Here is a 22,138-nt window from a genome sequence, read left to right on the forward strand (position 1 = left end):
TCCAAGCTGTGTGTGCAGAGCTGAACATCTGTGTTTACAGCAGGTGAGACTTTGGGGTGTGTACGAGGAACGTGTGCTGGATGTAGTCTGTTACTGTATGATGAGTTTAATCAGGAGAGAGAGTATTTTCAGCCATGCTCCTTAAAATCTCTCTCTCTCTCTCTGACACACTCTCTCTCTCTCTCTCCCTTCCCCTCTCTCTCTCTCTCTCTCTCTCTCTCTCTTTCTCTCTCTCCCTTCCTCTCTCTCTCTCTCTCTCTCTCTCTCTCTCTCTCTCTCTCTCTCTTTGTCTGTCTGTCTGTCTGCCTGTCTGTTTCTCTCTCTCTCTCTCTCTGTCTGTTTCTCTCTCTCTCTCTCTCTGTCTGTCTTTCTCTCTCTTTCTCTCTCTCTCTCACATTCTCTGTCTGTCTGTCTGTCTGTCTGCCCCTCTCTCTTTCTCTCTCTCTCTCTTTCTTTCTCTCTCTCTCTCTCTTTCTCTCTCTCTCTCTCTCCCCCCTCCTCTTTCTCTCTCTGTATCTGTCTCTGTCTCTATCTCTCTCTGTCTGTCTCTCTCTCTCTCTCTCTCTCTCTCTCTCTCTCCCCTCCCCTCCTCTTTCTCTCTTTGTCTCTCTGTGTCTCACTGTGTTTACTCTCTACATTATGATAGAAGTTTGCATTCCTGCTGCAACTTTGGTCCTAAATTACTTCTCTTCTCTTCTTGTCTTCACTTCTCTGCTCTGCCTTTGGTCTCTTCTGCAGGTCCTGGTCCTCCTGCTGATCAGACAGTGGTCATTGAGAAGTTCCGATACCTCTCTCAGAAGCTCTTTGTGTCCGTCTCTGTCTTTGCTGGACTGGGAATCTTACTGGGCATCGTCTGTCTCACTTTCAACATTTATAACAGCAATGTCAGGTGTGTGTGTGTGTGTGTGTGTGTGTGTATGTCTGTGTCTGTGTCTGTGTCTGTGTGTGTGTGTGTGTGTGTGTGTGTGTCTGTGTGTGTGTGTGAGAGAGAGAGAGAGAGAGAGAGAGACCATTTTGCTGTCACTGCTAGAGTTGGGTCACTGGAGGCACAGGGTGTTTACAGTCGTCCTCCTGATAAACGAATCCATTCCAAATAGGATGAATGACTAGAATTAAGGATCAGCCCGTCATCCGCGCGTGTGTGTGTGTGTGAGTGTGTAAATGAGATCTGAATGAGCTGCAGAGCGAGTGTAATGGTTCTGTGGTTAATAGCCGGACCCCAGCTCTGTGCACATATGTATGCATTAGATGGATGAAGCCGTGTGCACAGAGGCGTGTGTGTTTCAAATTGGGACGTCAAGAGCCAAGTAAGTGTGTCTGATATATTCAGAATATCAAGAGCGTGACACACATATCAAGTATCTGACGTGCCAGTGGTGAACACATTCATGTCACTTTGCGTGAGTGCGCGTGTGGGTGTGTGTGTTTGACTGGGAGTGCCTCCTCACACCTGACTGACAGTGTACACTGACACTGACGTGGGAAATAGGCTTTTGACACGTTTTTGTCCAAAATAACCATGCTTTCTTTGTCAGTTTGCAGTAATTTTACATATTTAACACTGAATATAAATATAGCTATAAAACTAAATTATTATTATATTAATAAAATGAACTACTTTCTCCCTCCTTCTAAAACCACACCTCTAAACCATGGCAAAGGCAGGGTGTTTTATGTCACTCTGCAGCTGGCTAAAACACTAGGGTTGAATCTCAAATATCTTCCTTCACTCATAAATTAAAACGTATTTTGCACTCACAAAGTACATTGTATGTTGGATAATAAAACAGTTTGTATTTCTGTCTTGTGCACTCTCTTGGTGGAGTGATATTATTTTTATGTCTAATTAAGCATTAGCATGTTTTTTTTTTGCTTAAATATAAGTTACAATGAAAAAAATCTCATTTTTCTGTGCAACACTGGCTCAAAATTGTCTGCGTTTTTTAGCAAGCATTGCATATGTAGGGTGTGTGTGTGTGTGTGTGTGTGTGTGTGTGTGTGTGTGTTTACAGTTTAAATCATATCTCCTTCTGAGAGTTCAGTCAAATTAGCATTGTGTTCTCTCACTGACCCGTGTTTGTGTGGAAGCATCTGTTTGGTTTTTGCTTTTTTTACTCTTGTCTGTCTGAAAGCTCTGTTCTGCTGAGTGCTCATGGGAAATGTAGTCTCTCATCTGTTGATTTCTCTGAGCATCTCATGAGAATATCCCCATATGTTTAGGTACATTCAGAACTCTCAGCCGTACCTGAACAACATGACTGCAGTGGGCTGTATGATGGCTCTGGCTGCTGTGTTTCCACTGGGCATCGATGGCTTACACGTCCGACGCTCTCAGTTCCCTGTGGTCTGTCAGGTAAACGTCTCACACATGGAGAAGTGCACCGCGTGTTTATTATCACTGTCAAAACTAAACCTCAGCTCTCCAAAATGATTTCCTTGTTAACTACTGATAAATAAGGCTGGATATGGTTATTAATAATAGTTGTTGTTGTTATTATGGAAAATCATTAAAGACGTGTTTATACTGTTAAGCTATTTATTTTTTTAAGTTTCAATTAAATGCAGTTTTTATTGTTTCATCAAGCAATTTATGTTTTAAATTAATTTTATAATAGAAATTTCTTTTTTAAATGTTATATTTTATTTGGGTTAATGTCTTAAAAATATTTTTTATTTTATTCTGTTATGTGTAATGTATTATTTATAATGTTGCCCTATTCAGCTTATATTATATTAAATATTATTTAAACATAATGAACAGCTTGCTATTCCTTGTTCACTAGAAATCAATAAAGATAGTCTAACTATATTATTAGTAGTAGTATTAATAATAATATTAATAGTAGTAGTAGTTGTAGTAGTAGTGGTGGTGGTAGTAGTAGTGGTAGTAGAAGTAGTGGTAATAGTAGTAATAATAATATCAGTAGTAGTAATAGTAGTAATAGTAGTAGTAGTAGTAGTAGTAGTAGTAGTAGTAGTAGTAGTAGTGGTGGTGGTGGTAGTAGCAATAGTATTAGTTGTAGTAGTAGTAGTAGTAGTAGTAGTAGTAGTAGTAGTAGTGGTGGTGGTGGTGGTAGTAGTAATAGTAGTAGAAGTAATAATAATAGTAGTAGTAGTGGTGGTGGTAGTAGCAATAGTAGTAGTTGTAGTAGTAGTAGTAGTAGTAGTAGTGGTGGTGGTGGTGGTGGTAGTAGTAATAGTAGTAGAAGTAATAATAATAGTAGTAGTAGTGGTGGTAATAGTAATAGTAGTAGTAGTGGTGGTGGTAGTAGTAATAATAATAGTAGTAGTGGTAATAATAGTAGTAGTAATAGTAGTAGTAGTAGTAATAATAGTAGTAATAATAGTATCAGTAATAATAGTAGCAGTAGTAGTACTAGAAGTAATAGTAATAGTTGTAGTAGCATTAGTAACTACTAGTAAATTTATTTATGTAATGTCTGTTATGAAATAAATGTTTATGATATGTAGTTAGAAATGAGAAATTGGAAGTGTGGAATATTTTCTTGACTTAGATCAAGATTAAAACTTTTTAAGTTTTACCATTGTACTTGTAATTTAGTCCAAGAACCAGCTAAACCTCAATCTGGGAAACTGGCCCATAGTTTGAAGGATTAGTGTAAGGTGTTAGAGAAATACCCCGATGTTTTTACAAATTAATCTCTGTCTGCATTGTGCAGATGATTAAAACAGTGGCTGAAGCCTGCCAGTTGAGCGCTGTTATAAAAACAGGGTCTGTTCTTTTACTGAGTAGAAAGGGGAAGAAAATCAGACCGATTGTCCAGGGTAATTATCCGTACTCTACAAACAGAACAGATGGAGATTAGGTTGAAATAACTCTGGAGAATTTCTTTAATATAACTATAAAAGTTATCATGAGTAAAGTTTCAGCCTCTTTCTACATGACCTTTACAGGTCATTACACCGCTGCAGTGTTTTGAAGAGTGAAAGCGTCAAGGTGAATTAAGACACTTTGGCACTTGGGTGAAATGTTGTGGCTGTGTGTTGAGCGGCCAGAGAGCAGTGAGGGGTGAAAGAGAAGGGGTTTGAACCTGGATGTATCTGAGATTGTGTACTAAAAATATAATTGACACAGCTGCCCCCTGTGGAGGACCCGCCCTATGGAGCATAAACTCATTCATTCAAAGACTACAAAGCAGCTTGATTTCCAATCCAGTGACTTGTTGTACTTTATATGAAAAATGTACAAGTGAGATTAATAATAGTAAAATTACTGACTGCTACTTTAAAGCACTTAAGCTTAGGTTTAAAGAAAATCAATTTCTTCTTTTATTTTTTTCATAGTTCCGCTTGTGGCTGCTCGGCCTCGGCTTCAGTCTGGCGTACGGCAGCATGTTCACTAAGATCTGGTGGGTCCACACTGTCTTCACTAAGAAGGATGAGAAGAAAGACAAGAGGAAGGTAAAGAGAAAGCTGAGATGTGTTGTGAGTGTGTGTGTGTGTGTGTATGTGTGTGTGTCTGGGGCAGGAGTAGTAGAGCTTACATTGAAGGGACTTAATCAGTAAATCCTGTTTCCTTGGTAAATCACCTGTATAATGTAATGACAATGCTATTCTTCATAAAGAAACATTCCCACCGTCCACTTTATAAGACACTCTTACCTTCGACCTCCTCTCGCTGAGCTCCAGCAGTGCAGTGCAGAAGTCTGAGACACTCTTTTGTGTTTGAGTTCAGATATTAAATATGAGTTATCCACATAGAGTGAGATAAGTTGATGAGGGGCTAGAGGCAGATCCATCATCAGAACTATTTGAAAAGTGAACTGGAAGATGGGGGGGGGGGGCTGTTGGAGAGAGAGGTAGAGAGTTGGAGAGAGAAACACAAAATGGAGGAATGTGTGAAATGCATGTGCATCAGAGCTGTGACGGAGAAACTGCTGAAACGGCTCCTTCTTCGCTAGCTTCTTAATTTCCTTTCCACCTTAACTGGAGCGGCTGTCACATTCCGGTGGAGCCAAGTTTAACTTTGTCCATATGCCTGTCTGAGATGTTCTTCTCTGGTTCCATCTCTGTGAGTGTGACTTGTGTGTGACGTGAGTGTGAAATTTAAACCTTGCACTAAGGCAGATCTTTTCTCTACTTCACATTTCAGCTTTGTAGAGAATACATTAAATAGAACACTGTTTTGTCCTGTTTTTTTTTTCTCCACTTGAACTCTCAGAAAAAAAATGTACAATAGAGGTATGTTACTTTCACTAAATATGTAAGTATATAAATATAAAGGAACAACAGTGGTGTTAAAGTCCAGTTGTGTTCCTTAAAGGTACATTACACTCTCTTCTCCAGAAGGAGAGGTGAATATCTGTAATCTTTCATTATACAACTGTGTCAAATAAAATGATTTAAGTCGTGGAGATGAAGTGGGGAGTATGAAACCATTCATTCATTCATTCATTCATTCATTATCTGTAACCCTTATCCAGTTCAGGGTCACGGTGGGTCCAGAGCCTACCTGGAATCAGTGGGCGCAAGGCAGGAATACACCCTGGAGGGGGCGCTAAACATTCACACCTACAGACACTTTTGAGTCGCCAATCCACCTACCAACGTGTGTTTTTGGACTGTGGGAGGAAACCGGAGCACCCGGAGGAAACCCACACAGACACAGGGAGAACACACCACACTCCTCACAGACAGTCACCCGGTGGAAACCCACGCTGACACAGGGAGATCACACCACACTCCTCACAGACAGTCACCCGGTGGAAACCCACGCAGACACAGGGAGATCACACCAGACTCCTCACAGACAGTCACCCAGTGGAAACCCACGCAGACACAGGGAGAACACACCACACTCCTCACAGACAGTCACCCGGAGGAAACCCACGCAGACACAGAGAGAACACACCACACTCCTCACAGACAGTCACCCGGAGCAGGAATCGGACCCACAACCTCCAGGCCCCTGGAGCTGTATGACTGCGACACTACCTGCTGCACCACCGTGCCATCCTAATGTACAGTTACGTTCCCTAATTAAAAGTACAGAATACGTGCCCTTGAGGGTCCCAACACAGTGACAGTTTTTCTAAACGTGTAGTGATGGCCCTGAGAGCATAGCTAAATAAGTGTACACCAGCAAAGTGCAGCTAAATAAGAGGTGTTTCCAATAAAGTGGTGAGTGAGCTTAAATGATTATATATCAATCTGTAAGTAGCACTGTCTTCTCTCTCTGTCTCTGTCTGTCTCTGTCTCTCTCTCTCTCTCTCTCTCTCTCTCTCTCTCTCTCTCGTCTCATTCTCTGTATTGCTTTGACCTCATCTTCTCACTGAACTCAGTAAAATGGTTTTCCTCCCCATCTCTCTTTCTCTCTGTGGCTTTTTGCCCTCATCTCTCTCTCTGACCTCAGAGAAATGGGTCTCTAGTCGCCCTTGAACAGTTCTAAATGGCCCATTTATCGTCCAGCCCAAGCTCAATGACCCCTTCACATTGCTCTCACACAGAAGATTCTCTCCATCATCAGCCAAACACACACACACACACACACACACACACACACACTGCAGTTAACAAAGTCAAAGAAAACAATCAAATGCAAAAGTGTGCGTGTCACTAAAAATATATCGTTGTGAAAATAAATCACCACGTTCTCTTCAGCGAGCTGGAATACAGCGGTGATGGGGCATGTTTGTACATTTGATTTTGCTTCTCTGAACTTGTAGAGGAGCTAACAGCAAGCTAACAAAGACCCTCAGTTTAATAACAGCAAAAATATATGACCCTTCCTGATGTGAGGAACATTATGAAAACGTGCATTCAACACAAAGTCCCCCAACAGCAGCCGAGCCCAGCCACAATAGTCCCAATGCTAACGTATGTGGGATACATGTGTGCAATATCTCCTTCCTTGCTGCTTTCCATTGTTATCGTTTGTAATCTAGTAATGGCTCTCCTGAGTGCTGCAGGATTGGCCCTGTCCTCGGGGGATACCTGGTCTCAGCCTTTCAAAGCCTGTAGTCCTGGAGAGCACAATAGGTTTTGCTCTCTGGGTGGATAGGACGCGCCCGGTGCTCCCTGTGTTAGCCAGTGTGGGTGTCTGTCAGCTGATGTGACAGGTGTGGGTAGTTAGTGCTGATTATTGGTGGCAATGACTGGCTGGTTTAATGTGTCTTGGAGGAGAGCAGGCCTGGCCTTCACTCTTCCAGGATTGGTGGCGTTCTGTGGGATTCGGGGAGACTCAGATAAGAATATATCAGAAGTGTTTTTGTTTTTGTTTGCAGAGGATGGGTTTTTCAACAAAACAAGTCATCAGACTGCAGTCACTCACATCTTTAGGGTGCGGAACCAGGGGGAAATTAAAAGGAAAAAAACATAAGGAAAGAGACACAGAGCGAGAGATAAAGAGTGTTAGGAACATAGAAAGAATTTTCTTTAGGGATAAGGAGATAAAGCCCATTACTGAATATTTATGAACATCCACCTAGCAGGCAGTCCTTTTTTCTCCAGGATTAAAATATAGAGAGCTGTGTCAGAACTGATAGAATTCACTTCTGAGACTCTTACTGCCACACGAAAGCCATGAGGTGCCATGGCACTTAAAGATGGAGAGAATCCGCACAACACGGCTCAGTACGGAAGTGACAGCATTGTCATTTCACATTGTGTTTTAATCCTCATTCATTCACACAGCGCTGTAATTCAAAGGAAACCAACCCTGCACTCGCTTCACTCTGAGGGATCTGAGGAGACATATTACCATATTTAAGTATGTTACCTTTGCAACAGAGGTGTTCTCCCTGTGTCTGTGTGGGTTTCCTCTGGGTGACTGTCTGTGAGGAGTGTGGTGTGTTCTCCCTGTGTCTGCGTGGGTTTCCTCTGGGTGACTGTCTGTGAGAAGTGTGGTGTGTTCTCCCTGTGTCTGTGTGGGTTTCCTCCGGGTGACTGTCTGTGAGGAGTGTGGTGTGTTCTCCCTGTGTCTGTGTGGGTTTCTTCCGGGTGACTGTCTGTGAGGAGTGTGGTGTGTTCTCCCTGTATCTGTGTGGGTTTCCTCCGGGTGACTGTCTGTGAGGAGTGTGGTGTGTTCTCCCTGTGTCTGCGTGGGTTTCCTCCATGTGACTGTCTGTGAGGAGTGTGGTGTGTTCTCCCTGTGTCTGCGTGGGTTTCCTCCAGGTGACTGTCTGTGAGGAGTGTGGTGTGTTCTCCCTGTATCTGTGTGGGTTTCCTCCGGGTGACTGTCTGTGAGGAGTGTGGTGTGTTCTCCCTGTGTCTGCGTGGGTTTCCTCCAGGTGACTGTCTGTGAGGAGTGTGGTGTGTTCTCCCTGTGTCTGCGTGGGTTTCCTCCAGGTGACTGTCTGTGAGGAGTGTGGTGTGTTCTCTCTGTGTCTGTGTGGGTTTCCTACCACCAACCCACACACTGTGAAACATGACCACCCACTAAGTTTTTTATGGCCCACATAAATCTGTAAGCATGGGATAATTCTGATTTTGTGCTGCATCTAAAGTAAAGAGCAGAGACTCGTCTGAGTCTGTCCAATCACAGCGCTGGACCCTTGTTTATGTGAGAGCGCAAAGATGAGGTTAAATGGTGCAAACGAGTGCCAAGAATTAAGAGCATTGTGTAAAAACAGAAAAAAATGAGAATTGAGAAGAAAGAGAACCGAGCAAAAACGGCTAAAAACCAGAGCTTCTGCTCCTCGCTCCTCACTGCTGTGCACTAGGGGTCGGGGTGAACAGTGAGCGGCTCATTATCATTTAAAGGAACAGGTACTGAAAGGGGCTGTTCTGAACAGGGCTGTTTACACAGGGGAGAATGCTGCTGTGACGTTTGATCACTGTAGTATTTTTACAAAAAGCATGCCACAGTCGTTTCATTACGACACCAGGCCTGTGTTCCCTTGTGGAAAAGGAGTGCAAAACAGAGGCTGTAGATGATCCAGGCAGCACAGGGGAGTACAGAAGTGACAGTATTTTTGTTACTGATTGTGTGTTAATGCTCGTTCCTGGGTGCAGCATTATAATTCAAACAAACAAAACACTGTTTTCTCTTTGTTGGTGGATTCTTCAGAGGAGCATCAGGGATGTGAGGAAAGACTGGAAGTGGAGATGAAGTGTTGGAGAATGAGAGAATATTTGGGACAATGGTGTGCTATATTTGGTTCTGCTATGTGTAAGATGGGCCTTCTGTCTTGTGCGATGCTGTAAATTTGTCACGAAGCAGCAGACTCTCTGTGTTTGGATTGCATAACCGCTTTCATTTCACAAGCCATCGCAGAGGAACACTGAAGGTCTTTGATTGCCTTTTGTCCTGCTCCTGAACAAAGCAGTAACAACTTTCCTCAAAGAGGATAAAAAAACAACCCACACAGAACAGCAGTGATAACACTTCTCCAGCGACTGGTGCAGGGTTGCTTCTGTTCATCACAAACACGGCTCTCCGCCACAAGGAACACAAAGGGGTGGCATCAGCGTGGAGAAGAGTAATGCTTTCGATTGAAATCCGACACACACTCGTATAAAATCTGGGCCGCCTGCTCCACTCCAGATTGAATTGGCTCTCACTGTAATGGCCTGTTGTTTTCTTCTGTTCTCTGGGCTCTCAGTGTCATAAATCCCTCTCTCCACTGACTGCCATTAGTGCTCCTACACTGGCCATCAAACGTGTAGGAACAACTCACAGAGTAATGACGGATGGACTGGTGGATGATTGGATGATGCATGGATGAATGGTGGATAGGTGGATGGATGGATTGGTGGGTGAGTGGATGGATGGGTGGATGGGGGCATCATGTAGGTGATCAGGTGGATGGATGGATGGATGGATGAATGATGAATTGGTGGCCGGATGAATGAATGGATGGATGATTTGGTGGGTGAGTGGATGGATGGGTGGATGGATTGTTTGGTGGGTGCATGGATAGGTGGATGGGTGGATGTATGGATGAATTGGTGGCCGGATGAATGGATGGATGATTTGGTGGGTGAGTGGATGTATGGATGGATGGATTGTTTGGTGGGTGCATGGATAGGTGGATGGGTGAATGGATGGATGGATTGTGTAGGTGATCAGGTGGATGGGTGGATGTATGGATGGATTGTGTAGGTGATCAGGTGGATGGATGGCTGGATGAAGAACTGGTGGACGGATGAATGGATGGATGATTTGGTTGCTGAGTGGATGTATAGATGGATGGGGTATTGATTGGTGAGTGGGTGGGTGGAAGGATGGGTGGGTGGATGGATAGATGGACAGATGGATGTATTGACTGGTGGGTGAGTAGATGGATGGAAGCATGGGTGGGTGGATGGATAGATGGACAGGTGAATGGATGGATGGATGGATGATGAATTGTTGAGTGGAAGAATGGATGGGTGGATGGATGGGTGGATAGATTGACGGTTGGATGAATGGGTGGGTGGATGGATGGATGATAGATGGATTGGTAGGTGAGCTGATGGATAGAAAGGTGGATGGATGATGACTTTTTGGATGTGTGGACAGGTAAATGGATGATGGATGGATGATAAATTAGTGGGTGGATGGATGGATGATAGATGGATTGGTAGGTGAGCTGATGGATGGATGGGTGGGTGGATGGATGGATGATAGATGGATTGGTAGGTGAGCTGATGGATGGATGGGTGGATGGGTGGGTGGATGGATGGATGATAGATGGATTGGTAGGTGAGCTGACTGGTGGATGGATGGATTTGTTTAATTCATATCATTACTAGCATTCACCCAGTAATGATGCGTTACTAAGTGGATGGATCTGTTTCCATGGAAATGAGTGTAAGACCACTGATCCATACTTCACTTATGTAAATCTGTTTCACGTGGGTTATTTCAATCATAAAGACCTTGCAAAAAGGCAACTAGACCTGCACTAATTAGGGTTACCTCCAGAAGCCACCAACAACTGTGGACTGAACTTAGTCTCCTGATGATAATGTCAATATCTGTGGTCACATCTGTACCACACAGATGCTAAGATTTAAAAAAACTCTATATCTATGATAGGTTCATAGTTTAATCTGGAATTAAGGGCGCAGAAGAGTGCTGAACTCACAAGAGAAAATGTTTAACCTTTCATATTAGGTCTTTTATCACTAATTTCTTCAGATCATCAAAAAAGAAAAGCTTTCTCTTCAGTGGTCATTCATAACAAACCCATTTGAATATATCTGAAGCTGATATATTTCTGTCTCTGAGCAGCACCTGGAGCCGTGGAAGCTGTACGCCACAGTGGGGGTTCTACTGGTTATAGATGTGCTCTCCTTGATGATCTGGCAGATTGTGGATCCGCTGCACATCACTGTGGAGGTACGACTCGATCCCTTACTGTGTAGCCCTCTGTAAAAGTATTTGATTGTGCGCCTGATTTCGCTCCAATGAAATCGGGCTGCTGCTAGGTTTATATTTGTCGTTTCTAGCCTCAAGGCAGCTCAGGTGCAATCTCTTCGTCTATCTTCACCCGGTATACCTCGCTCTCTCACTCACCTCTAATGCTTCTCCGCTTGTTGTTTATCTGAGCAGAAGTTCACCAGAGAGGTGCCTAAAGGAGACCAGGATGTGTTGATTGAGCCGCTGCTGGAGCACTGCAGTTCAGAGAAAATGAACACTTGGCTGGGTAAGCACGAAGAATCCTCTGCGAGTCTGTACCTACAGTACCCGTCAAAAAGATTGGTCACACACTGATATGCTTTTCCGCAACATTAACTTCTTAAAACAGAGACAAAAACCCTGGCCAAATGAAGGTTATTACTACCTACACCCTCTTTAGTAGAGTAACAGGAACAGTTCCGTGAGGATTTGATGGCAATCAGTCTTTAAATTTTAGTGAGGTCAGATGCTGATGTTGATTGATTAGCATTAGAAGGCCAGTTTCACTGCTCCACAGCCCAGTACTGGGGGTGGGGGTTTATAGCCCACTAGTTGACACTTGGTATTGGGCAGGGGGATTTTAGCTGAGATGCTTCTGAGCCTCCCACTCTTTTGTGCAAAGCTTTTCTTCAGAGATCACACAAACTAGTTTCCATTGCGTTTCCTCTACTTGGCTTGGCTAGGCACGGTTCTGCACACTTTTCAGTCTCTGGTCCCTGGTCATTTTTCTATTATCACAGCAGCTCCACACTCCACACTGCTCAAGCCAAGGAGGTACCATGCAGTGGGAAAGCACCTTGTGTCCACAACGGGTGCACCTTCAAAGAAGCTGCATTCACTAGTTAAAAATGGAGGTCACTGCTTATCAGAGATAATGTAGTATTGGAGTCTTGATCTGAAGCATCGGTGTCAAACTGGGCTCCTAGGTAGCTCCTTATGAATCTATTTAAGTAAATTTAGCTTGGTAGACTGTTAGACAGCAGGAGCAAAGGCACAATCTCCTCTGAGATTAAGACAAACCCGTTGGACAGAGAGAAGTGCTTGTGATGGAGAACTTAAAGATCTTGCAGTCACAGCCATTCATTACTTTAAAGACCATCAATAATACATTGGATTCTGTAAAGCACTGGGAGCCAGTGTAAGGACAGCTGAGGGGAGTCGTGTGCTCTCTCTACTGTGAACCAGGTAGTAATCTGGCAGTGCTGTTTTGAACTAGGTGTGAAAGAAATACTTCATTAATTCCAAACTAGAATGCATTGAAGTAATCCAGTCTACACGTCGCAAAGGGGTGAATGACCCTTCCATTAAGAAACAGTCTTAGTTTGGAGGTCATTCTAAGGACAAAACAAATCTTGAATTATGCCTTTACATGTTTGTCAAATTTTAAATGAGAATTAAAAATGACCCTGAGGTTTCAAGAAGGGAGTCTTCCACAGGTGTAGGTGTGTGAGTGTGTGAAATAGACCACAGGTGTGTGTGTGAGTGACAGGGTGAGTGTGTGAAATAGACCACAGCTGTGTGTGTGAGTGACTGGGTGAGTGTGTGAAATAGACCACAGGTGTGTGTGTGTGAATGACAGGGTGGGTGTGTGTAATAGACCACAGGTGTGTGTGTGAGTGACTGGGTGAGTGTGTGAAATAGACCACAGGTGTGTGTGTGAGTGACTGGGTGAGTGTGTGAAACTGTCCACAGGTGTGAGTTTGTGTGTGACTGGGTGAGTGTTTGATATAGTCCACAGATGTGAGTGTGTGAAATTGACCACAGCTGTGTGTGTGAGTGACTGGGTGAGTGTGTGAAATAGACCACAGGTGTGTGTGAGTGACTGGGTGAGTGTGTGTGTGACTGGGTGAGTGTGTAAAACTGTCCACAGGTGTGAGTGTGTGAGTGACTGGGTGAGTGTGTGAAATAGACCACAGGTGTGAGTGTGTGAGTGACTGGGTGAGTGTGTGAAATAGACCACAGGTGTGAGTGTGTGAGTGACTGGGTGAGTGTGTGAAATAGACCACAGGTGTGAGTGTGTGATTGACTGGGTGAGTGTGTGAAATAAACCACAGGTGTGAGTGTGTGAGTGACTTGGTGAGTGTAGAATATAGTCCACAGGTGTGAGTGTGTGAGTGACTGGGTGAGTGTGTGAAATAGTCCACAGGTGTGAGTGACTGGGTGAGTGTAGGATATAGTCCACAGGTGTGAGTGTGTGAGTGACTGCGTGAGTGTGTGAAACTGTCCACAGGTGTGAGTGTGTGAAATAGTCTACAGTCGTGTGAGTGACTGGGTGAGTGTAGGATATAGTCCACAGGTGTGAGTGTGTGAAATAGTCTACAGTCGTGTGAGTGACTGGGTGAGTGTGTGACACTCTGTGAGTAACTGACATCATGTGACCAATGATTCCACATACTCCCCTGTCCCACCACAACCCTGACCAGGATAAAGTTGCTAATGAATAAACAAAGGAAAATCCATAATTGTCTGTGGTACAGTGTGTGCCGTGCTTGTGTTGCAGTGTGTGTGTGTGTGTGTGTGGATGTATGCTGACAGTTTTAATCCAGAAATCCCCCAACAGCAGCTCTGCCTATTTTTGTGACCTTCTGCTCTGCTCCCCAGGTTTCAGCTTCACACAAGTATTTAACTAATTAAACAAATTAATTACAACCTTAATGAAACAAATTAAACCCAGCCCTGTTCCCTGCTAAGGGAGAGCCATTAAATTACGCCCGTAAACCTTCCTTGTGGCAGCGTCCTTGAGAAGAGGAGTTCAGAAGCCTGAATTACCCTGAGGAGGGCTGAGCTCCTTTGATTTCGTCCTATATCTGTGACTGTGAGCTCGCATTTATGAATACACTTTAAACAGTGCCACCAGTCTGCTGGCTTTTGATATCGTGTCGGGGGGTTGACCTGTAGGTCGAGTATTTGCAAATGTTTTGTAAATGTTTTCCCACCGAGTCCTCTACGCTGGCTAGACCTAGCTTTTGATTTATGTTTTAGTCATTTTCCAGACAGCCAGACAGACCGGGAATGAATAAGACGTAGCAATTACTGTCACCATACAAAATAGCTAAACACCCTGGGTTTGTTGTGTCTCTGAGATCTTGTTTTGTCCTTCTCTGTCCTAGGGGTGGTCTACGGTTACAAAGGCTTGCTGCTGCTTCTTGGTATCTTCTTGGCCTATGAGACCAAATCAGTGTCCACGGAGAAGATAAATGACCATCGAGCTGTTGGAATGGCCATTTACAATGTTTCAGTGAGTCCAGTTCTTCTCTGTTTCTGTCCCTCTGTCCTTATACATAATGTTGGAATGCTGGGTAATAGAGCTGCAAGGTAGTGTTAGCCGTCTCTGTTGTACGAGTCTGAAATATGTGAATGTGGATTCATTTTTGGAGATTTATGTCCAGTTGATTTACTCAAGGTCATATTTATTCATGGTCAGTACCCACCTCTAGCCAGGTCTGAGACTTTTCAAGTTGGAGCAACACAACCCCAGAAGGGGTTGATATTGACGTTTTTAACACATGAACCTGTTGATATTCAAGGGAAGGGCTTAAAGCAGGGGTGGGCAATCTTATCCGCAAAGGGCCGGTGTGGCTGCTGGATTTAAGTCCATTCAGGCTCAAGCACACCTGATTTTACTCCTTTAATTAGTTGGCTTGAGTAAAACAAATGATCATGTAACCTCCTGGTTGGTTGGAACAAAAACCAGCAGCCACACCGGCCCATTGCGGATAAGATTGCCCACCCCTGGCTTAAAGGAATACTATGCAAGAAGTGGCTTTTTGTCTCCTGAGCTCCCCCTACCTGTTGCTGAGTGTAATTCGTGTTTACAGTAATGTCTTAAAAACAAGTCTCTCTCTCTCTCTCTCTTTCTCTCTCTCTTCTCTCTCTCTCTCTCTCTCTCTCTCTCTCTCTCTCTCTCTCGCGCTCTCTCTCTGTCTCTCTCGCGCACTCTCTCTCTCTCTCTCTCTCTCTCTCTCTAGCTCTCTCTCTTGCTCTCTCTCTCTCACTCTCTCTCTCGCTCTCTCTCTCTGTCTCTCTCTCTCTCTCTCTCTCTCTCTCTCACTCTCTCTCTCGCTCTCTCTCTCTGTCTTTCTCTTGCTCTCTCTCTCTCTCTCTCTCTCTCTCTCTCTCTCTCTCTCTCTCTCTCACTCACACACACACACACAGACCTTCTGAACCTTCTGAGAAAAAAGAACAACTAGGACTGTGCACACATTACCTCAACGCTGAGCCTGGGCAATGTGTGTTGTCAAATAAAATGGTGTTGACTACCTGATAAAGCCCATATATCGCTCATAATACACACTGGACCGTGATATTACAGCCGTAAAGTGTAACATTGGTATTACTCTGGCCGTTATAACCCCACAGCAACTGATAGAAAAGCACTTATTACATCAATGTCCAATGCTAAAAAGTGAGCTAATCTGGCTAAAGCTAGCAGGCACTACCTCTCGCTCTCGTTCATCAGTAACTCTCAAAAACCTGATTATAACACTGCCCTCAACAAAGCTTGGGTTCCAATGACAAAGTGTAACTCTAGCCATTTTATCCACAGACACTAAGGCACTGTTCTCCCTAATGCAGGTCAAAGGGACTTCACAATCTGTTTGAAGCTGTCATTTTTAGATAAAGATACTGCATAGTTTCTTTAAATATTTAAATGTATTCATAAAGTAAATCATACAAAGTATAACTTCCACAGACTAATTTTTCAAAATCTCTTATTTTCCCCCTTTTATAAGAGGTCTGAAAGGGTTAAGTACAGAGTGGATGGGGCATTCTCAATCTCTCTGGTCGAACAGTGAAGCGATTGAAATTCCAGCTTGGCGGTAATCTCCTGGCACAGTGTGAGATATGGCCTGGTCTGGATGCTTTGTGTCATAGTGAGTTCCTGAAGTGCGACAAGACGCTAGAAACTCATTCTGCTGAAGATCATTCAGCTACAGAGGGTCTGATTTTTACGTTTTTGTCCCGCCTGAAGAGAACTGCTCCCCTCATCATCCGAAATAAAGTCACATGTCAGATCCGCTCTTAACCCCAGCCCTCATCCCTCATCCTCAAACTCCTCGCTCGTTCCGCTCCGGTCCAGCTGAGGCACTCCAAAACACCGACGCATCTCACACCAAGACGCCAGCTCACATTTCTTCTCGCTTATCCTCAGAGAAGATATTTCTTGTCTGCCTTTCTCCTCGCGTTAGGTCCAACAGTGCTGTTCTTCTGCCTTCGAGACGCTAAGGAGCTTCTGGCTGACACGAGAAACAAATGATATGTCCATTTAACGTAAGGGTAGATGTCCAGCAAATGCGAACTCACTTGTGCCAGAGCATTTTGATGCATTTTCAATATCTCTGTACAGTCACATTTTCTCCTTACACCAGAATGTACTCAATCTGCCGAGTTGAGTTATATTAAACTTAGCTTCTTTAGTTTAGCTCTGGAGCTACAAACAGGTCTTGGGCTGACTGACTGCATTTTTATGTACTTGATTTGAACAGAATTGTTCAAGTTCTTCCAACATTTCAAAACCATAACCTTCAATTTGCCAGATTCAGAACAGGATTCAGCAACTCCATCTGTTACACAAGACTGCTGATACAGCTAATTAGCAGGCAAAAGACTACACAGCTAGCGACAACAACGCCATAAACGCACTACAGCACATTTCCCGCTGCCAAAACAGCAGTTCACAAAATGCATGTACTGTGGCATTTGTGTTGAAGAAGGCCAAGGAAATAATGAGTTAGAATTGTTTTTTTTATTAGGCAGCAGTGACCATCGCCCCAGCACCCAATACACAAACACACTACAAAATGATGGGGGCTATTCTTTTACGGAAAGAAGTACAGGGATGGTGGGTTACCAAACAACCGCCATTTTCACATTAAAAAAGATGTATAGCAAACTAAGCAAAGCAATCACACCATACACTACAAAACAACAATAAACTTACCCTGGCTTTCAGTGCTGTTTTAACTTGCCCTCACCACTTCCACTCTAAATAATTAGTGCTCAAAAACAAGAGAGTAACAAGCTCCCAGTGACATTAGAAAAAAATATCCCAGTTTTAATACTGGAGTATATTTACAGCACAAGCCTCATCAGTGACTTCATTCATTCATTATCTGTAACCCTTATCCAGTTCAGGGTCGTGGTGGGTTCAGAGCCTACCTGGAATCATTGGGCACAAGGCACGAATACACCCTGGAGGGGGCGCCAGTGTGTTTTTGGACCGTGGGAGGAAACCAGAGCACCCAGAGGAAACCCACACAGACACAGGGAGAACACACCACACTCCTCACAGACAGTCACCCGGAGGAAACCCATGCAGACACAGGGAGAACACACCACACTCCTCACAGACAGTCACCCGGAGGAAACCCACGCAGACACAGGGAGAACACACCACACTCCTCACAGACAGTCACCCGGAGTGGGAATCGAACCCACAACCTCAAGGTCCCTGGAGCTGTGTGACTGCGACACTACCTGCTGCACCAACCGTGCCGCCCTTCGTCAGTGAATTATGAGTCAAAAATGCAAAAACAAAATAATCCTTTATTAATCGTAATCGTGGTAAAATGTACAATTAATCTTGATATTGATTTGCGCTCATATCGCCCAGCACTATACACATATACTATATACTCAAACAAACACGGACAGTAGCCACCTGCAGGCCACGTGAGCTCTGGCAGTTCCTTTGGGTTTTATTTTTATACGTGTCCTGTAGAAATGAATGAAATATTGGTTGGTTTTGTAGTTGTATTGCAGTCGTGTTTTTTTTGTTTTGTTTTGTTTTTTTTTCACTGACATTCAGGGTTTACCCACCTTTGTTTTTAACACTGCATTCCTGAGTGTAGCATCAGATCACAAGCTGGCCTCAAGGTGCCCTGGAATGACATGTTGTTTCTGATATCATCACTAAGTAACATCTAAATAGTTCCATTTAGATTCAGGCTTCGGGATTTCAGCTTCTACTCTTAATGGCTTTGTAACTTACACTGTTTGCTCAAATGTTGGTGGAAACTTGCTCATCTTCATTATCTTTCATTATCACTCCAAAAAATACACCCACGTCACACTAATCGTGTTTCAGTTCCACCGGCTCCCTGTCCCACGACTTACTCAGTTTATACTCCTCCTGTTAACGTACAAAACCTAAAACCACACCCTGAAATCCACCCATTTTACACATGGCCAAAAAAAGCCTCCGCAGTATCTGCCGCTGTGTCGCAGGATACTGGGGAAGACGGGGGCCTTTCCTTTAGAGGAGTTTGCAGTGGGGTCATGTTGAAGTAACTGGGTTCACTCATTCCAAGGGCTTTCTACAGACTTTTAGACACTGGGTGTACTTGTATCTGTGTACAGTGTATAGATAACAGTATAGAAACTGTTTTTAGCTTAAGGTGTAGATGTGGGATGCAATCAGAGTGATGCTAATGTGTGGCTAAGCCTCCTTCGTTCCTCCTTTTACTTCTGAAGTGCACAACATGCAACTGGGAGCAAAGCTATGACATCATAGCTCTGGGAGACTAGTCAACATCAGTGTTATGAGGGGGCTGATGGGAGCAGGTTTTATCAATAATTTCACAACGTCCTTTCAGTGAAGAGGAGCCTTCAGCCTGAATCTCCTGCTCTCGTCTCCTTTGCATTGTCACATTCTGCCTCGACTCGGGGGGGTGGGGGGTGGGGGGGGGATTATCCATTATGCATTGAACCCAGTTTGAGCTTAAGTTGTGTGGGACTGGTGAAGGGGTAGTTGGCAGTGGGGGAGAGATTCTGCTGCACATCAGCAAAGGAGGAAATTAGCGTACACTTTCTTTTTTTTCTTTTTGTATTGGGTATTTTGTTGTTGTTGTTGTTGTTGTTGTTGTTGTTGTTGTTTTTCCCCCCCATTTCTTTTGTGTGCTCACCCTCAGCTCTTCCCGTTCAATAAAAGAAATGACTCTGATATACCAGAGCAGTCCTCTGGGTATTACAGCACCTCTTTTTTATTTGGCATTACAGCAACTAGAGGAATGATTAAAATTGCTGCTACCTGTTCCGCCCGCAACCTGGCCGCTGGGACTGATAAGATTAATTAAAGATTAATTAAAGTTTGGGTCAATTAAATTTCGGAGGTCCTTATCGGCCTTCTAAAATAACAAGCAGGAGTGCAGAGCTTCCGGGATAAGGCGAGGTGAAGCAGATCCTGGCTCTGGCTCTGACGGGTGGTGGGCCGGGGAATTAAGCCCCGCTCAGCTTTGTGCCCCCTGTAAGAGCCAGAAGGTGCTGGTTCGGGTGCGGTTATGAGATTTGGACCCAGATATAGCTATGTCTTTATGGCTCAGATTGCCTGGGCCTGATCCAGATTTGGCCGGATTCTTTGCGATCGCCTCTGCAGTAAAGCGTGTAGATTTAGAGACTATGTCCCTCACTTTGTGCCCTGTCCAAATAACTAATGATCCAGTCCCGAAAATACCGCCTCCTGTTGATGTGGGCCTGTTTTTGTCTGCTGCTCGCCAGCCTGGATGGGATTTTGCTGGTTTTGAGAGAAATGACTGGATGCAGGTCGATAGTTATTGATTGATGCCGCTGTCTCTCTCTCTTTTCGTCTTTTCTTCTCCTCCTTTTTCTCATCCGTCTCTTTCTATCTCTCTCTCTCTCTTTCAGGTGCTGTGTATGATTACTGCTCCTGTCACCATGATCCTGTCCTCTAAGCAGGACGCTTCCTTCGCCTTCGCCTCTCTGGCCATCGTCTTCTCCGTCTACATCACGCTGGTGGTGCTTTTCGTCCCTAAGGTAAAACCATGGAGGGTCATTAACTCAGATGAGGATCTGCGGTGAAGACTCTGTGTAACTCTGGTCATCTCGAAGGCCTGGGCGTAGCATCGCTGTCGTAAAAGAGAAATCAATTCTTCCTGATTTTTACTTCTTTTAATGCCACCTGAAAATGCCAGCTGCCCTTTATATAGTCTCAAGACACCAGAGGTGATCTTATAACAAGAACATCTGGGGATGACCATGAGACGTTCTGGGCTAAATTTGAGTGAAAGCAATGTGTGAAACTTCAGAACCAATCCAAAGTCTCTTGATGGAGGAGTTATAGAACAAACAGGAAGCTTGGTAGACTTTAAATGTAATGTACTTTAGCATAGCTCAACATTCTGTACCTTGTACCTCGACGTACACAGAGTTTCATATTTAACACATGAAGGATGACTAAGGGATTTTGCAAATATGTCACCACATACCCCAGGAAAACAGGACGTGGCAGTTAACCTCAAGAGCAATAAACAGAAAAGTATTTTCCCTGGTATTAAACATATTCATAGAGGATGCTGATCATTTCATCCCATGTGTTTTGAAAGAAGAGCTGTTTTTAAAAAGGATTAATTGTGGGGGGTGTCAGTAAATCTGCCGTTGCCTCTAAATGTTCAGACACCATATGTAGCCCTTATATTGCTTTAGTTTTTCAGCATCTCTCCATCCTATTCATCATTGGTCAGTTTTTGGACACAGAATAGACGTATATATGACATTGTGGGGACCAAAATGTGTTTACACACTCACCTTGTGGGGACTTGAGTGGACCACAAGTGAGTCCTCACAACTGTAAACCCTTCACTTTGAAGGTGAAGGCATGTTTATAGGGTGGGTGAAATTTAGTTTGTCTTTAGGGTTAGTGTATGTGTTAGGGATAGGGTTAGTTATGTAATGGCTCCAAAACACATGAAATCAAACGAGTGTGTGTGTGTGTGTAACAGAAATATATCACATATTGGGGAACAAAAAACCTGTTTAGAAACACACATTGTGGGGTCTTCCCAGAGAGCAAGGCATATCTTGCCCAAGGGTGGCACATCTGCAGTTCTCTTATGACGTGGAGTGACGTATTGACTCATGGTGAGTCTGCGGCCTCAACTCAGCCTCTGCTCCACCTCCACCTTTTATGGTGCAGATGTCATCATTTGGCCCACGTCTGGCCCACAAAGCACATGCCGTAACTCAAGTCAAGCCCGGCTCATGAGAGTTGGCTCAAGTCCAGCGCACAAAACACTTGCCAGTGCCGTAACTGAGCCGTAAGTGCCGAAAGTGAGAGAGATTTTGCCGTCGTGTGTCTTGTATCTGGATTTCTTCCTTGTGGGGTCCACCATCTACTCCAAATCATTTAAATCGTTATTTTTTAAAGGGTAAAGGCATGTTTTGAGGATGGGCAGAATTGGGATTAGAGTGAAGCTAGTTGTACTTATGGAAAAGTCAATGTAAGTTGCCACAAAATGAATGGACGTCTATGTAATGTCCCCACAATTCATAGGTACAAGATTGTGAGTTTGGTGCTGAAATGACCGTATCTGTATCAGACAAAGTGTTGTTGCTGGGGGGGATTTTACATACCACTTTCACTGCTGGGTAAGGAGTTGTCCCTTGACCAGAAATATCAGACCAGAGATTAGACACTGATGAAAATCCAGAGTCCAGTACTAACCGGACACCAGCAAATTGGAGCTATCAGAGAGGGCTTTCTGGTGACGTGGCCAGTGTGTGTATATATCTCTGACCCCGGAGCCTTGTGTTTTGTGTGTTTTGCTGTAGATGAGGAGGTTAATCACTCGTGGGGAGTGGCAGTCTGACCAGCAGGAGACCATGAAGACCGGCTCGTCCACCAACAACAACGACGAGGAGAAATCCCGGCAGCTGGAGCGAGAGAACAAAGAGCTACAGAAGATCATCCAGGAGGTGTGGTGTCTCTGCGGCTCTGTCACAGAGCTGCACTGCCCCTGTGTGGGGCTTTTAACCTTTACACGTCTAGAGTCAGCCTTC

At 44.1% G+C, this 22,138-nt stretch overlaps 1 protein-coding gene across 2 annotated transcripts in view; it reads left to right on the forward strand.

Annotated features, from left to right (window-relative positions):
- Positions 1 to 22,138, forward strand: part of gabbr1b (gamma-aminobutyric acid (GABA) B receptor, 1b) — a 209,313-nt gene that overhangs the window by 181,543 nt on the left and 5,632 nt on the right. For both annotated transcript variants that reach the window (XM_066673693.1, XM_066673695.1), the window contains exons 16-23: positions 739 to 889; positions 2,221 to 2,353; positions 4,306 to 4,422; positions 11,177 to 11,284; positions 11,498 to 11,591; positions 14,455 to 14,582; positions 19,988 to 20,116; positions 21,911 to 22,054. In XM_066673693.1, the coding sequence (XP_066529790.1) occupies positions 739 to 889; positions 2,221 to 2,353; positions 4,306 to 4,422; positions 11,177 to 11,284; positions 11,498 to 11,591; positions 14,455 to 14,582; positions 19,988 to 20,116; positions 21,911 to 22,054 (1,004 nt within the window). The remainder of the gene's footprint in view (positions 1 to 738; positions 890 to 2,220; positions 2,354 to 4,305; positions 4,423 to 11,176; positions 11,285 to 11,497; positions 11,592 to 14,454; positions 14,583 to 19,987; positions 20,117 to 21,910; positions 22,055 to 22,138) is intronic.

Source organism: Hoplias malabaricus, chromosome 6 (assembly GCF_029633855.1).
Source record: "Hoplias malabaricus isolate fHopMal1 chromosome 6, fHopMal1.hap1, whole genome shotgun sequence".
NCBI classification, from domain to species: domain Eukaryota; kingdom Metazoa; phylum Chordata; class Actinopteri; order Characiformes; family Erythrinidae; genus Hoplias; species Hoplias malabaricus.